This window comes from Theropithecus gelada, chromosome 9 (genome assembly GCF_003255815.1).
Source record: "Theropithecus gelada isolate Dixy chromosome 9, Tgel_1.0, whole genome shotgun sequence".
Taxonomy (NCBI): domain Eukaryota; kingdom Metazoa; phylum Chordata; class Mammalia; order Primates; family Cercopithecidae; genus Theropithecus; species Theropithecus gelada.
The window spans coordinates 85,736,017-85,753,442 of record NC_037677.1 but is presented as its reverse complement, the minus strand read 5'-3'; the positions used below and the strand labels follow the sequence as shown (position 1 = coordinate 85,753,442).

At 41.6% G+C, this 17,426-nt stretch overlaps 1 protein-coding gene across 4 annotated transcripts in view; it reads left to right on the top strand.

Annotated features, from left to right (window-relative positions):
* Positions 1–17,426, top strand: part of LIPA (lipase A, lysosomal acid type) — a 114,427-nt gene that overhangs the window by 69,587 nt on the left and 27,414 nt on the right. The window contains exons 1-3 of one of the 4 annotated variants that reach the window (XM_025396453.1): positions 6,237–6,539; positions 10,300–10,411; positions 12,150–12,267. In XM_025396453.1, the coding sequence (XP_025252238.1) occupies positions 10,301–10,411; positions 12,150–12,267 (229 nt within the window). In that variant the 5' untranslated portion in view covers positions 6,237–6,539; position 10,300. Of the gene's footprint in view, positions 1–6,236; positions 6,570–10,299; positions 10,412–12,149; positions 12,268–17,426 lie in introns of those variants that run through there. The other 3 variants (XM_025396454.1, XM_025396452.1, XM_025396455.1) reach the window with 3 other exon arrangements.

Sequence of the window (17,426 nt, the reverse complement as noted above, 5' to 3'; positions counted from 1 at the left end):
TTGAATTGTCATGGAACCTTGATAAAAATCAGTTGGGGGTCTACTTTCCAGTATTCAGTATTCTTATTCTTATTCAGTATTCTTATTTGTAAAAGGCAGCCTTAATTTAGGGCTGATCTTGCTCCAATACTGAGACAATAGTGTTATGAATTTTTTATTGAGTGCGTTGTGTATTACAATGTTTTCCCACTCTGGCTGATTGTAACTGAAACCATTCCAAGTTCTGTGTGAGCCTTGGGGATCTTACTGTTTGCAGGTGGTTCCTTCCGGTAAACTACGATCTAGCATAGTCTCTTCACATGCAAACTGTTAGTTAAAGACCTAAAGGAACCCATCTGCAGCTTGCCACAGCCTCCCTCTCTTCAGCTCTCTCTGCTCCAGTACTCTGCTCTGCAACTCTGCTGCCTTATGAGAATTCCTACTGCCAGATGAGAATGCCTTCTGAATTCTCATGTTTCTCTTCTATTCAGATCAACGGCTGGATTTTGCTTGGATTTGGCCTCCCTAAAGTACAGCCTGGAAAATCTCTCCAAGCAATTATCTGAGGCAGTGCAGGGATCATTTCACTTGTTTTCCTCTTCTCAAGGATTGCTCTTTCTTTTGCACTATTTGTTGTCCAACGTCTGAAACTATTGTTTCATACTTTTTCCACCTTAGCTGTTTAAAGTAGGAGAGTAAATCAGGTCATTGTTACTCTACCTTTGCTGGAAGCAGAACTGCTATTAGTATTGTTTCTGTCTTTAATTCACCAGTCTGGCTTATTATATAAAGTGACCATCCCAAACACACATGTGCATATATGGACACACACACACACCACTGCTACCTCCTGTTTTCTGTAAAACTTTCTTTTTATAGTTGTGAAAATTGTCAAAATCAAAATGAGGTCCTTTATATTAAAGAACTGGCAAATGGACCCATGGAAGGTCATAAAGTGAGTGTTCTCACACACATGCCTGAAAATCAGAACTATCACAAAAGACTGCCAAAAATGCAGCCTTGCACAGAAAATACTTCCGCAAGGATGTCTATTCAGCAACTGTCTGTCAGACCTTGGACCAATGCCACCCTTGTTATTGATCCTTGTAGCCAAGGACAATTGATTCAAAACAACTTATTCGTTCTTTCTCATTTTGCCTTTAAAAACTTCCCCTTGTCTTAACCTCTTTAAATATGCACATAGTATAATATGGTACACTTATTCCCATTGCAAACCTGAATCAATGTCATTTTCTTCTGTAGAGTCTCCTTTTCTCTTTCATTAAGTTTAACATGGAAAAGGTATGCGTCATCCACCAGTCATTGTGGACCACAATGGCCCAAAGCAGGAAGTAGGAGAAATCTTCCCCTACCTGGGTGAAGGAACTTTGTGGTTATATTTTCATTCGTTCACTCACAGATGACAGCCTGGATTCAGTTTGCCTGGGTTGTATTTTGGGCTGCATCACTTTTTACTTTTGCGAAATTGTGCTAAGCCCTCTACATAGAGTGTCTCATTCAATCCTCAAAACTACCTTTATATACCCATTTTACAAGTGAAGAAACTGAGGCTTAGAAAGGTTAACTATATTGCCCAATGTCAGACACACAGAAATGCTGCTCAATCTGTTGCTCATTTCTCAGTACTCACTTCACTTAAGCTATCATTGGCACTTGCCTGGGCTGATCATTTCCTCTTTCATGAAATTTCTTTCTTCACTTCATGTCAAGTACAACACACTCAGTTCTCCTCCAACCTCATTGTCTTCTCAGTTTTTATGTCTTCTGAATCTCTACGTGTGTTCTTTGCTACTTATGCTTACTTTACAGGGGATCTCATCCAGCCTCATGTCTTTAAATACTGTTTCTAATATGATTAGTCACAAATCATATCTCTAGCCTGGAGCTTGAATACAACATCTATATTTCCTAGTCCCTACTCAACATCTCCATGTGGATATTTTGCCAGTCTTCTCCTTTTTGTCTCCAAATCCATTCCCTGTCCTACCCCTGCTCTGCTCTGTCTTGTGGAGGGTGGAGTGGTCTGACTTCTGCAGGCTCTTGTGTCAGCCAGCTTTAGCCTGCCTAGGATCCTCAGAAGGGACTTGTGGAAGACTGAAGGAGGAAGGAAGGGAAGGTCCAGCTATTTCTAGCTCCTCTCTTTCTTGGCAAGGGGTAGTGTCTCTGATGGAGACTGCTGCTCAACTTCTGGTCTATGGTATGACACTTCCTTCATCCAATGATACTCCAGCTCTTCCCACTGTTGTTAATAATTTCTGTGGTGCTACCTGAACCCTGTTTGTCTTCTCAGCAATGCTGTGTAACCATGTCCTCTGTTTGCAATGCCTAGAGTGACTTCTTTTTCCTGATATGGCCTGAGTTGATACAGGTCTCTAACAGGCATCTCAAAACCAACAAATCTAGAACAAACTCCTAATTTCCCTCTCAAGTTGCTCTTCCTGGTACTTTGTCCATTCAAATTCATGGCAACTCCATTAGTGCCATCCTTGATGCTACTGTCCCTCTCATACCTGTATTCAATCCACCAGCAAGTCCTGTTGGTTCGACGTTATAAATACACCTAGAGTTGGCTATTTTTCTCCACTTTCACTGCTATCACCATCCTGGTCCAAGTCATTATTAACTCTCACTTGGACTATTGTGGTAGCCTTCTGATATGGTTTGGCTGTGTCTCCACCCAAATCATTATCTTGAATTGTAGTTCCCATAATGCCCACATGTTGTGGGAGGGACCCAGTGGGAGATAATTAAATCATGGGGGCAGTTTTCCCCATACCTTTCTCGTGGTAGTGACTAGGGCTCATGAGAACCGATGAGTTTATAAGGGGAAACCCCTTTCACTTTGTTCTCATATCTTCTCATGTCTGCTGCCATGTAAGACATGACTTTTGCCTTCTGCCATGATTGTGAGGCTACCCCAGCCATGTGGAACTGTGAGTCAATTAAATCTCTTTCCTTTATAAATTGCCTAGTCTTGGGTATGTTTTTATTAGTAGCATAAGAACTGACTGCAGTGAGCCAAGATCACACTACTGCACACCAGCCTGGGTGACAGAGCAAGACTCCATCTCACAAAAAAAACCAAAAAACAAAAAACAAGAACTGACTGACACAGTAAATTGATTCCAGTAGAGTGGGGTGCTATTGTAAAGATATCTGAAAATGTGGAAGTGGCTTTGGAACTGGGTCACAGGCAGAGCTTGGAACAGTTTGTTTGGGGGGCTCAGAAGAAGACAGGAAGACGCGGGAAAGTTTGGAACTTCTTAGAGAACTGTTGAATGACTTTGACCAAAATGCTGATAATGATATGGACAATGAAATTCAGGCTGAGATGGTCTCAGATGGAGAGGAGGAATATGTTGGGAACTGTGGTAAAGGTGACTCTTGCTCTGTTTTAGCAAAGATACTGGGGGCATTTTGTCTCTGCCCTAGAGATTTGTGAAACTTTGAACTTGAGGGAGATGATTTAGGGTATCTGGGGGAAGAAATTTCTAAGCAGTAAAACATTGAGATGGTGACTTGGGTGCTGTTAAAAGAATTCAGTTTTAAAAGGGAAACAAAACATACAAGTTCAGAAAATTTGCAGCCTGACAACACGATAGAAAAGAAAAACCCATTTTCTGAGGAGAAATTCAAGCTGGCTGCAGACATTTGCATAAGTAACGAGGAGCCAAATGTTAATTGCCAAGACAATGGGGAAAATGTCTCCAGGGCATGTCAGAGACCTTTGAGGTAGCCCCTCTCATCACAGGCCCGGAGGCCTAGGAGGAAAAATAGTTTCCTGGGTTGGCTCAGGTCCTCCCTGCTATGTGCAGCCTAGGGACTTGTGTCCCAGCCGCTCTAGCCATGGTTAAAAGAGGTTAAAGTACAGCTCAGCCCATGACTTCAGAGGGTACAATCCCTAAGCCTTGGCAGTTTCCATGTAGTGTTGAGCCTGTGGGTGCACAGAAGTCAAGAATTGAGGTTTGAGAACCTCCACCTGTATTTCAGAGAGTGTATGGAAATGCCTGGATGTCCAGGCAGAAGTTTGCTGCAGGGGTGTGGCCCTTAACGAGAACCTGGGCTAGGGCTGTGCAGAAGGGAAATGTGGGATTGGAGGCCCCACACAGAGTCCCCACTAGGGCACTGCCTAGTGGAGCTGTGAGAAAAGGACCACTGTCCTCCAGACCCCAGAATGGTAGATCCACTGACAGCTTGCTCTGTGCACCTGGGAAAGCTGCAGACACTCAACACCAGCCTGTAAAAGCAGCCAGGAGGAAGGGTTGTCCCTGCAAAGCCACAGGGGCAGAGCTGCCCAAGACCATGGAAACCTACCTCTTGCATCAGTGTGACCTGGATGTGAGACATAGAGTCAAAGGAGATCATTTTGCAGCTTTAAGAATTGACTGCCTTGATGGATCTGGACTTGCATGGGGTTTTTAGCTCCTTCATTTTGGCCAGTTTCTCCCATTTGAAATGGGTGTATTTATCCCATGCCAGTACCCCCATTGTATCTAAGAAGTAACTAACTTGCTTTTGATTTTACAGGCTAATAGGTAGAAGGGACTTGCCTTGTCTCACATGAGACTTTGGACTGTGGACTTTTGAGTTAATGCTGAAATGAGTTAAGACTTGGGGGGACTATTGGGATGGCATGATTGGTTTTTGAAATGTGAGGACATGAGATTTGGGAGTTGCCAGGGCAGAACGATATGGTTTGGTTGTGTCCCCACCCAAATCTCATCTTGAATTTTAGCTCCCATAGTTCCTATGTGTTGTAGGAGGGAGCTGGTGGGAGATAATTGAATCATGGGGACAGTTTACCCCGTACTGTTCTTGTGGTAGTAAATAAGTCTCACAAGGTCTGATAGTTTTATAAGAGGAAAACCCTTTCATTTGGTTCTTTCTCTCAGATCTGCCGCCATGTAAGACATGCCTTTGCCTTCTGCCATGATTGTGAGGCCTCCCCAGTCCTGTGGAACTGTGAGTCAATTAAACCTTTTTCCTTTATACATTACCCAGTCTTGGGTATGTCTTTATTAGCAGCATGAGAACAGACTAATACACCTTCTAATTAGTGTCCCTGCTTCTGTAGTTCAGAATGATCTTTCTAAACTAGATTATGCTGCCCTTCTATTGAAAATATTCCACTGGCTTCTCATCTTAGTCAGAAGATATGGTAAAATCTTGACAAGTGGCTCCCAAGGTACCAAACTTCTGGGACTTCATGTTCCACTACTTTCTACTATGTACATTCTGTTTTAGCCTCAAAGACCTCACCACTCTGACTAGGACCCACCAGGAATATTCCTACCACAGGGCCTTTGTACTTGCTATTTGCACCCGGAATGTGCTTTCTCCAGTATCTAAGGCTGTTGACTACCTCCTTGCCTGTGCTTAGATGTCACTTCATCAGAGTCCGTTTCTGATTACCATATACATATCATCCTCCTTCTTATCCCTGTTTTTTTTTTTTTGTTTGTTTGTTTGTTTGTTTGAGATGGAGTCTCACCCTGTTGTCCAGGCTGGAGTGCAGTGGCATTAACTCCACTCACTGCAACCTCCACCTGCCTGGTTCAATCAATTTTCCTACCTCAGCCTCCCAAGTAGCTGGGATTAAAGGCGCCCACCACCACACCTGCTGATTTTGTATTTTTAGTAGAGACGGAGTTTCCCCATGTTGGCCAGGCTGGTCTTGAACTCCTGTCCTCAGGTGATCTGCCCTCCTCAGCTTCCCAAAGTGCTGGGATTACAGGCATAAGCCACTGTGCCCAGCCCTTGTTTTTGTTGTTGTTGTTGTTTGTTTTTGTTGTTGTTCTTTATAGCACTTATCACCACCTCATGTATTATGTAGTTATTCATGATGTGTCTCTTCCCATCAGAATATACACAAGAGAACAGGGACCTTGCTTAGTTCGTTTCCATATCTCCACTATCTTACTACTGCCTGGCATTTAGTAGGTGCTCAATAAAATCTTTGTTTTAGAAAATGATTAATAAATAATATGTGCATATTGAATATTGTTTCCTCTTTTAACAAATCTTTAATAATAATAAATTAAAAGCAGCAAGATTGCTTTGCATCAGGCACAATGATAAACGCTTTAAATAGAGCACATGATTCACTTTCATTTATAGAGCCCACATGCTCTCTGTCAGGCGCTGAGGGTGCCAGCCCTGCAGGAGCTTCGGGGGCGGAGCAGAAGGCCGCCTAAAAGAGCCTCTGCTAAGAGAGCATGCGTAGGCGGCGCGCTGGTAGAGCTGGGGACCTGCCAGCCTGGGAGGCGGAGGACGGGTCCCATCTCTTAGGACCGCCTACAGCGCATGCTCTGCAGGATCAACTGGCTAGCTGGCAAGCGGCCGCGCTGGGCTGGGGCGGAGTCTCCGCGGCACTTCCCGGTGGCTGGCTGCTCTGATTGGCTGAACACATAGCCCGAGGGTGGTGGACACCCGCCCGCCGAACAAGGCCGACCAGGCCCCCTGCAGGTACCCTAACCGCACCCCGGCCCCTGAGAGCTGGCACTGCGACTCGAGACAGCGGCCCGGCAGGACAGCTCCAGGTGAGAGTGCCGGCCCCGCGGCGCTGCCAGGTGCGGGTGCGGCTTGGAAGCTGGTGCCTCCACCAAGGGGAGGGTCGCGCCCTGAGGCTCTGCCGGCCGGCAGGACCCTCTGCGTTTGAACCCGGCGAGTCTTGCCTGGGGTGCCTGCGGGTGCTTTTTCTGCGAGCGTTGGCTCAGGGCATCTGCCAATCAGAGAGCTGAAGTTGCCCACTCTTCCCTGGGCGCTGTTCACTTTCCTGGACAGGCGCGGTCGCCGGTCAGTGAAGTTGCCCAGTGCTCCTGGACCGTGAGGACAGCAGGGATGTTTGAGTCCTCTCTCTATATCCTCGTGCTCTCCTCCCATTAGCTCCTCCAGGCATCCCATCCTACCTCTCTTGTTAGCCAACGGCGTGGTCGAAAGCAGACTTGGGTATCAATCCTGGTTAAAGTCCCAGCGATATTGCTTTTTAAACAGCTGACACTTTGCTTCCAGTACTTAAGCTGGGTGAACCTCAGATTCCTGAAAAATGGAATTAATGGTACTGCCATAGGGTCGTTGGAGGAGTAATTGACATAGTAGATCAGAAGCGCTCCCTGCGGTGGCTGGCGCCTCGCTAGAGCTTAAATGTGAGTCGTAATAATTGTTGTTAGTAGAAAGCTAAATGGCATGCTGCGTTGGGGCCTTTTCTTCTGCCACTGAACTGTTGGGCTGCTCCTATCTTTTTTCAGAATTTGTACTATGCGTCCAATATATACATGGCACTTCGCTTGGTTCTGGGGGTGCAAAGCTGAGTCAGACTGAGGCTGTGCCTGTGGCCTTGGGCTGGGGTGAAATGAGGGCAGACAAGTATCTAATTGCATTGTTACAAAGTCTAGAGAACTGAGATAAAGGTGTTAATACAGCTCAGAAAAGCACACTGAATTCAGCCTGGAGGGGTTTTTTTCCCCCTCCTTCGAGATTTTCACAGTTATCTCCTTTGTAAGAATTGCTTGGCTTTGTATGTTGAGAAAAACATACTAAGTATGTAGTGTTGTGTTGGAAGGAAAACTTAACTGGGTGAGATTTTCAGCTGAGTAGATTTAGCTGTTACTCTCATGGACCTTCCTCTAGGCAGCTGGTGCAGGTTCTGTAGGAAAACTGCTGAATGAAAGCAGCTACTGCAGATGCTACTGTTTTAAATTGTGGTAATTCCTTTGATTTTTTCCCTTTCAGTTTACTCCTTGTTCTCTAGTAATGATAGACTTTTGGGAGGTTGCGTTTATGATAAAAAATAGCCTGTGGCTGTACAATCCTTCCTATCATAAAGAAGTACAAAGTTGTAAGTAGAAGCAGTGGCCTTGCTTTGCCAGTGCACACTGAAGGGGATAACGTTTGCCCCTTTTTAGAATTTCGGAGTTTACGGCCGGCGCGGTGGCTCACGCCTGTAATCTTAGCACTTTTGGAGGCCGAGGCCAGCGGATCACGAGGTCAGGAGATCAAGACCATCCTGGCTAACACGGTGAAACCCCGTCTTTACTAAAAATACAAAAACAAAATTAGCCGGGCGTGGTGGAGGGCGCCTGTAGTTCCAGCTACTCGGGAGGCTGAGGCAGGAGAATGGCGTGAACCCACGAGGCGGAGCTTGCAGTGAGCCAAGATCTCGCTACTGCACTCCAGCCTGGGCGACAAAGCCAGACTCTGTCTGAAAAAAAAAAAAGAAAAAGAAAAGAAAAGAAAAAAAGAATTTCAGAGTTCACTAATTCTTGGAAAAAAAGTAATCCCAGGAAGAATTCCATCAACAGAAGGGAGCCAGTTCACTTTTGCAATCTCCTGAGAATCAATTTCTTAAGACTTGTGGAATATTTAGTTTAAACACAAGACTAAAAACGAACAGCTGTATTGGAGTATTATTGACATACGATAGCATGGCATATTTCAATTGTACAATTGTATAAGTTTTTACATGTGTACACACGTGTGAAACCATTGGTACATTCAATATTATGAACCTGTACATCACCCCCAAAAGATTATTTGTGCATACTCCTTTGTAATCCTTTCTTACTGCCCCTTCTCTCCCCAGGAAACCACTGATCTGCTTTCTATGAATATAGATTAGACTGCATTTTGTGGAGTTTTATATGAAGGGAATCAGACAGTACTTTTTTTTTCTTTATTTTGATCTGGCTTCTTTCAGCATAATTAGTTTGAGATTCATCTATATTGTTTTGTGTTCATTCTCTTTTATAGCTGAGTAATAGGTATATACCATAATTTATCCAATCATCCATTTAAAGCATTTGGGTTTTTCCAGTTTTTGGCTATTACACCCAAAGCTGCTATAAACATTTATGTACAAGTCTTTGTGTGGGCATACATGCCTGCATCTTTTTAAGTGGTTCTATTTATTTTTTGAAAATGTAGAAGTTCTGGACTATAGTCATAGGTTTTTCTCTAACCATTTGTGTTTTCTTAGGAGAGGCATTTAACTTTGCCTTCAGCATCCTCAAGGTCTTTGCTGTGATTTTGAGTCATCACTGCCAGAAACCAAGATGGTCTTTGTTGATTTGATGGTTAGAGAATTTCAGAAGGAGAGAAACGGGTCAAATTTTTCCTTTCTGTTTCTTTTGAAGGCTCTATTTTCTTTCATTTCATTTTTTTTCCCCCATGAATGACAAATTTAATTGCTGACATATAATTGGGGCAAGAACAGAAGTGGTTAAATAAGTAGGAGGGAAAAGCTAATAGTGGCTGAACTTAAACATGTCTAAATCACAGGTGGAGGGCAAGAGGTGGGAAATAAGCAAGCTCAGAAATTTTGTAGCTCTTTCTTTTTCTCAAACTATCCTCTTCTAAGTCTTGCCTTTTGTTATTTCTCCATGAACAATTTGTTTTTAACTTTGGGGTTAGGAAGTGTGTGGGTACGCTGGACTCCAAAGGTCATATATTAACTGGAGGTGGTGGGTGGGAAGTTTCTTAGTTAAAAGTAATTCCTTTGGGAGGCGGAGGCGGGCAGATCACCAGGTCAGGAGTTTGAGACCAGTCTTGCCAATATGGTGAAACCCCGTCTCTACTAAAAATACAAAAATTAGCTGGGCATGGTGGCCTGCTCCTGTAATCCCAGCTACTCTGGAGGCTGAGGCAGCAGAACCACTTGAACCCGGGAGGTGGAGGTTGTGGTGAGTAGAGATCACGCCATTGCACTCCAGCCTGGGTAACAGAGCGGGACTCAGTCTCAAAAAAAAACAAAACAAAACAAAACAAAAAATTCCTGGCCAGGCGTGGTGGCTTATGCCTGTAATCCCAGCACTTTGAGAATCTGAGGTGGGTGAATCACGAAGTCAGGAGTTCGAGACCAGTTTGGCCAATATGGTGAAACCCTGTCTCTACTAAAAATACAAAAATTAGCCTGGTGTGGTGGTGTGCACCTGTTGTCCCAGCTACTCGGGAGGCTGAAGCAGAAGAATTGCTTGAACCCAGGAGGTGGAGGTTGCAGTGAGCTGAGATTGCGCCACTACACTCCAGCCTGGGTGGCAGAGTAAGACTCTGTCTCAAAAAAATAAAAAATAAATAAAATAAAATAAAATAAAATAAAATAAAAATAAATAAAAAAATAAATAAAATAAAAAATTCCTTATTTTCTCCTTTCAGATATGGCTGGAGTCATTTGTTTCATATTTTCCCTTCACCTTTTACTTGCCCTAAATCTGGTTCAGAACTTTTTGTGGGAGCATTAATTTACCAGAATATTTTTGTGTAGTAAAATAAAAGCAAATAATAATAGACTGTTTTATTATACAGAATGAAAATGCGGTTCTTGGGGTTGGTGGTCTGTTTGGTTCTCTGGACCCTGCATTCTGAGGGGTCCGGAGGGAAACTGACAGCTGTGGATCCTGAAACAAACATGAATGTGGTAAGTTTCTCAAAGTTATGTACTTTTAAAATGCATCTGTGACAAATGTTATTTTCTCAGATCCAGTTATGTGAGCTACATGAAGCCGTACTCATACATTCATCTCTTTACAACTCCTTTGCTTTTCAATTTCTCTGAATCTTTTTTTTTTTTTTTTTTTTTTGAGACGGAGTCTTACTCTGTCACCCGCCCACCCAGGCTGGAGTGCAGTGGTGCCATCTTGGCTCATTGCAATCTCCACCTCAGGGGCTCAAGCGATTCTCAAGCCTCAGCCTCCCGAGTAGCTGGAACTACAGGCATGCGCCACCATGCCTGGCTACCTTATTTTGTATTTTAGTAGAGACAGGGTTTCACCATGTTGCCCAGGGTGGTCTTGAACTCAAGCTCAGGTGATCTGCCTGCCTCGGCCTTCCAAAGTGCTGGGATTACAGGCGTGAGCCACCACAATTTGCCCAATTTCTCTGAATCCTAGATTCAGTTGGCTAGCTTTTTCTCATCAGGTAATCTGTAGTTAACAAACCTCAGTTTAATGTTATATATACTTCTTAATAAGCTAAATTATGATATTTATTAATTCATTTCATTTTTAAGTCTCAATAAGTTTGTTTAAACTATAAAAAAGTATTTAAACTTTGCAAGAACTTTACCGCTATTGAGTGATGGTTTTAGAATGCATTGAACAAAGATTGTGATTAAGAACGTCCAGGGAACATATTTCTATACAGAAGTCAAAGTATCTGAGTAAAATTTTGTTAGAACAAATATGCAAAAATAACCAGTCGACTAATTAAAACATCTGAAAGTTATTAATCTTAAGTAAACAACAAATTCTGGAAATACTTCATTTAGGCACGAAATATCAGAAAAGTACAAATTATTAAAGAAAACAGCAGCTTTAAAATAGACGTTGCAGTGACCCAGCTGAAGAATCTGGCAAGCTTAGGGACTCGGAGAGAAATTCACAGTGAGCCAGGAGAGTATGACCTGATAGCAGGGTCTTAGAGTTCAGTTTTACTTCTTAGGTCAAAGCTTTTCTTTTGCCTCCCAATTTTTCCAACTTTTAAAATAATTTTTTTAATAAGAATGATAAAATTAAATTCTTTCAAGTACTTACATAAGAGAGGGTATGTGCACTTATTTACATTAAATCCTCTGGATACTTGAATTATCCATATCCCACTGAGCTCCTGATTAACAATTGTCCCATGAATCTTTTCCTGTAGAGAAGTGAATGTGACCATAATTCCCTATTTTGTTCAACTTTTCTTCCATCCCACCTTGACATTCTATGTAATCTTTTTAGTCCATTGATAAAAACAGGTTAATATTTTTTATGCTTTATTGGCCAGCAGGGGATCTCTCAAAACAAAGAAAGTGTTTTATACATTGACAGTTCTAGCTGGCATATTTAGAAAAGAAAGAAATAAGCATTTATTTGTGCCTGGTAGGCAGGATGGAAACAAAGAGGCCAAGCTGTGGTAAAGTTAGACACATTTGGTATAAACATGCTAGAATGATGAAACTGAAGTTTAATCAAACATCTGTAGGTAGAATCCAAGCGTGAAACAAGGGAGGATTTACTGTTGTGATGGGCCACTAGATTTAGCAGGCTAAACTTTCAATGACAAATGCTTTCTTAAAGCCTGGAGAACATAGTTTATCTGTTCCTTTACTTGTTAATGTGGGAGACTGTTTCAGATTCTGTCCACCCAATTTCCATTGTCCTTTTTCTCTACAGAGTGAAATTATCTCTTACTGGGGATTCCCTAGTGAGGAATACCTGGTTGAGACAGAAGATGGATATATTCTGTGCCTTAACCGAATTCCTCATGGGAGGAAGAACCATTCTGACAAAGGTATGGGAACGCTCTTAAAAGTAAAAACCAGAATTTGGCTGGGTTTTGTGTTAGTAACCAAGTTCAGATTTAACTTACAAACATTGAAATGGGACTATTTTTAGACCAGAGCACTAGCTGTGTTGCAGTTTTGCAAGGCACAGACAAATAATTTTCTTTTAAAGAAGTAAGGACAAGGGTCATCCAATTTTTTGTTCGAAGGTCAGATTCATTTGAGGATATGCTGAAATCTCTGTGGCTTTGTTTTTTTAAGGAAGCATCCATCTCGTTTAATGAACTGTTTTGAGCATTAAGTAGATGACTTTTGCTATCTAAAAATTATTTAATTTTTTTTGAATTCACATAATCTAAAAATCAGAGAATTAGAAGACATACAGTAAAATGCCTCCATTCTCGCTCACTCCCTACTTGCTGCTTTTTTGTGTGTCTTTCTAAAATAACTTCATTTTAAAATCTTTTTATTTCCAAAAATCTCATTAGAAACAAGTACAAACACAGATTCTTATTTTTCTCTTGCCTCCATTTTAATGCAAAAGATGGCACTATTGTCTTCTTTGAATTTTTTACTTAGCACTTGGAGATCTTTCCATACAGTACATAAAGCACATCTTCCAGAGGTGCATGGTATTTCACTATATGGCTGTATCATGATTTATTTACCAAGTGTCCTATTAATGAGCATTTGTGCTATTTTCAGTCTTCTGTTAACAAATATTGCTGCTCTAAATAAGCCTTTGTGTATGCAAGTTTATGTATACGATACATGTCCAGAAATAGAATTTTTGGATCACAGGATATGTGCATTTGTGATTTTGATATATATTGCCATGCTGATTTTCATGTGCACGTGTCCTGATGATAACTATCACTATGAATATATGAAAGTTCTTGTAGCTTTGGCTTAAAAAGCATATATGTACATGTATATGTATATCTTTTTTCTCTCATTTTATAACTCAAGCAAAACTGCAGTTTGCAGTGTGGATAAAGGAATTTCTAGACAGACTGATTGAAATTATTAAGCAGGTATCAGAAGAAGGAGCTAATCTTTATTCAATTAACTCTCCAGATGTAGCTTATTTATTTATTTATTTTTTTTGAGACGGATTTTCGCTCTTGTTGCCCAGGCTGGAATGCAATGGTGCAATCTTAGCTCACTGCAACCTCCACTTCCCGGGTTCAAGTAAGATGTAGCTTATTCTATAACATTTTTTTGTTTCTGGAGACTTTTCTTGGGGAAATTAAAGTTTAGATTAAGGTAGTTAGGTAGCTATTCTTTCACTTAAGTGTTATAGGGGCAGCAGAGCCATCTTTGCCTCAATTCCTGCCCAAATTGTTATTCAAAGCAAACTTAAAAACCCTCTGTGTTAATGTGAGCATTGTATTATTATTTGCTTTGTTTTTTCTTAATTTATCCTAATTTAGCTTTTTTCTTCCATGTGTTCTAGCTATAATAAGATTTTAATAATGTTTAGGTGGCCATGACAACCATTATTTTTGAAATTTGATTTCTAACTCTTGAGATTTTTATGGTTTACAGATATATGCCATTAAGCTTCCTTTTTATACATACGTTATAAAATGAGTGATAATTTATAGTGAGAGCTTTTAGTTTTTCCTGTGCTCAAAACACTCAAAACATATTTTACGCTAGAGCAAGCATATAATCTTGGTTTCCTTCCTTTTTTCTGCCAAAGAATAACCTCTGTATACTGATTTCAGACACTATATAAAGAAAAATGTTTTGTATTATTTTTCTTAAAATTATAGTTGATTAATTAGTAATGTGAATCACTGTTAAACAATGGTAAGAATTTCAATAAAACATGCTGAGAGCTCTCCTCCTATATCCACCTTCAGACTTCTTTCTCCATACAGTGGTTAAAACACTGAGTCACATGCTCTACCTGTGTGTATCACACTGTTGGAGGGGAAGGTGCAGTGCCCTGGAATATGAAGAAAGTGAGCATGAGTCTTGATATGCTCCCAGGTAATAGAAAGGAGACTTATGGGACCTTGGTGCTAGACCTGGGTCTGCCCCTGACTTCTTGTGTGCTTTTGTTTTTCATTTTTTTAAACCTCTGTGGGATATATTATATATACTTCATTTTATTTTTGGCAGGAGGGTTGGGGATTGGGAGAGTGGAGAGTCTAGGTCTTTAGAATGGGGGAATATAGACCGAAAGTACTTACTCTAAGCTAAATCTGTTCATAGCATTTGATCCTTATGTTCTTTCTGTATTCTGAAGAGGCCCTCCCTGTAGGGGATCACTGATATGAATGTCATACCTGCTGTGAGCTAACCTCAATAGGGAGTTTTCAAGGAAGTCTACGGTGAACAACTCAGTTCTCTAAAGGAATTGTGATTTTCCTAAGAACTGCATGGGTACTTTTCTGATGGTTTGCATTTCCACAGTCTAAAACAGAGCATGGACAGAGGCTCTTTACTGTCCTCCACTCGTATTCAAGAGCGAGGTTGTTGCCACTGGTGTTATTTCAGCTGTTTAAAGACAAATAGATAAAAAGAGTGGAAAAGGCCTTTCACACCCAAAGTGAAACACGTCCTCTTCTCATGCGTCCCACTTCCCCTCCTGACTTCCTCCTCTATTATTAATAGCACCAGCATCCTCCTAATGACCTAGCCTGGAATCTGCAGAATCATTCTTGACCACGGGTCCTTTCTAGGCCACCCACATTAAATTGCTTCAGTTCATATTTTTCTTCTGTTTCCCTGATCACCATCCTACATTAGGCTCTTGTTACCACTTAACTGGGTGCCTGAAATAAGCGCAGCAGCTGAGAGAGTCTTCAGCCATTTCCCTTTTCAAGGCTCCTCGTATGTTAACAAAAAGAAATAATTTCCAAACAGGATTTTGAAAATTCAGTTTGCTTATATAGTTTAAGAAATTAATGCTTTTAATACACACAAAAATACTGCTATACATTCATACTATTTCCAAGTAATTAAAAAATATATTAAAACATTATTCATTTTTTGGTACCACATTCCTTGTGGAACCTGAGTCTACAGCTGAATGGTGAGCATCTTTCAGTCCTGTTGCCGTAGGCCTCTTTGACTTACTGTGTAGCCTCACTTGGAGATTGGATTTTTTTTTATTAACACAGGGCTTGGCCACATGGCTTCTCTGCCCATATTTGCTTAAAAGCTTTACCTAACTGCTCTTTTCTCCGCCAGCCTTCCTGTTCTCGTTCATCCTACATGGTTTTGCAGGATTAAGTTTCTTAAAACTCAGCTATAATTATGTGAAATTGCCATTCAGCAAGCTTCAGGAGTCTCAGAAATGAAGATATACGCTGTTCCTTAAATATTCCGTCCTAGCTGGTATTTGTACTTTTCACCTCCATTCTGTATGGTAGTAGCCCTTGGCTACTTGTGCAGTATGTGCGTGTTGTTTCCCATCATTAAGCAACCTTCTTAGAAAGTGTTGAGCAACCCTTTGCTCCTGAAGGGAACTGAGATTCAGAAATTAATCCTTCACAGGGAAGTGGCTCTGTTTTCATCTGCTCAGCCTTATTTCAGAAAGTCATAGGGAGTTAGCACTAGCGGGATCTCAGATTCCTGCCTGGGCTAGGGATTTTTGTTTTTTTTTAACACACTTCACTGGTGGGTTCCAAGGTAGAATTCTTGGTTTTGGCAACCTGTGTTCTAGACTAACACCCTCATTTTGTTGGATAAGATAGCCAGGTTCAAATAGGGAAAGGAATTTGCCGCAGGTCGGAGGGTCATGGTCTGGCCTGTCTAACTACAGATTCAGTGATCTTTGAACTGGAGAATGTGGCCTTACATAATAAATATTAACCAATTGATCCCGTGATACGTACAATATATATTTTATTTGACTAAAATAAGGAAATACACACTGGTCTTGCATTAAATACGTAAAACAGCAACAACAAGGCAGATTTACTTCTTGCCTGACTAGGATATTGGCCAATCATCAAAACACCAAGAGTGGTACATTTGTATCTGAAAGTTACGCATCAGATTGCCAAGTGGGTGAAGTGGCGCTCTAAACTGTGAAAGCCTGGAATGACTGCCTTCAGCATCCAGAAACAGGCTTTTCAACTGTGGCCTCAGCAAAGATTCCCCAGGGGTTGCCCATTGAGATATTAAGAGTCATACCTGAAAATTCACAGCATGGCTTGTGAGTTAAGTCTTTAGAAGGAGACTATCAACTTGTATTTTGCTTTGATTGTTTATTTTAGAATTCTGATTGATTTCTAGATTTTTCTTTCTTTATAGAAAAATCCTTCACTTCTAAAGAAACTATTTTTTGAATCACTGCAGTGCTCTAACAGGCTACACATAGGCCTTGGTGATCGGGGATGTAATTCCTCACCCCTGATGGTGCCGAACAGATGCGGGTTCATTAATCAATGCCTGAGCTTGGTGACTCGGGCTGAGCTCAGGCTCATGTAGCACTCTGATGGTGCGTTGGGTAGGGGATTGCATTCAGAACCTTTGCCTAATGGAGCAGCATAAGTGAGGTCAGCCGTACAGTTTGTCTCATAGGCCCAGGATGGGATCAGAGCAGAGAGCCGAGTGGAAAGGAAGACAGTACTCTGCCCTGTCCCCTTCCCTCCTCTTCCTCCTGGTTACCGCTCTGACCTGTCCTCTGTCTTCAACCGAATTTTCACATCTTCAGGGAGGATTTCCTCAGCCTCTCACGACAGATCAGGCACCTGGCTACATATTCTCATAGTTCTCTGTGTTTTTCTCCATTACAATTAAGACAATAAACAATATATTATTATGTAGATGATGATGTGTGTGACCTCTGTCATCCCCACCAGACTCTGTGGGGGTGAAGACTTTTCTGATTCTCTTTAAATGGTAAATTGCTTTAACTCCAGGCTGCAGTCTACCCAAGTATGCTCCTGCAACCCTCCTGTGACACTGCAATTTAATAGTGTCCCCTGCTCAAGGCCACACTGCATTAAGGATTTCCTACTCCTGGACTCCTAGGAGTCCACGAACACAACTTGAAAGCTTCCTGTGGTGGGTAAAACTTGAAGCTATATTGCCTCGTGATTAAGGTGAACATGTGAAGAGCCACCAGTCATGGGTGTAAGTTCTGGCTCTACTATTTAACTAGCTGTGTGACTTGGCAATTTTCTTTACCTCTCGAAGTTTTGAC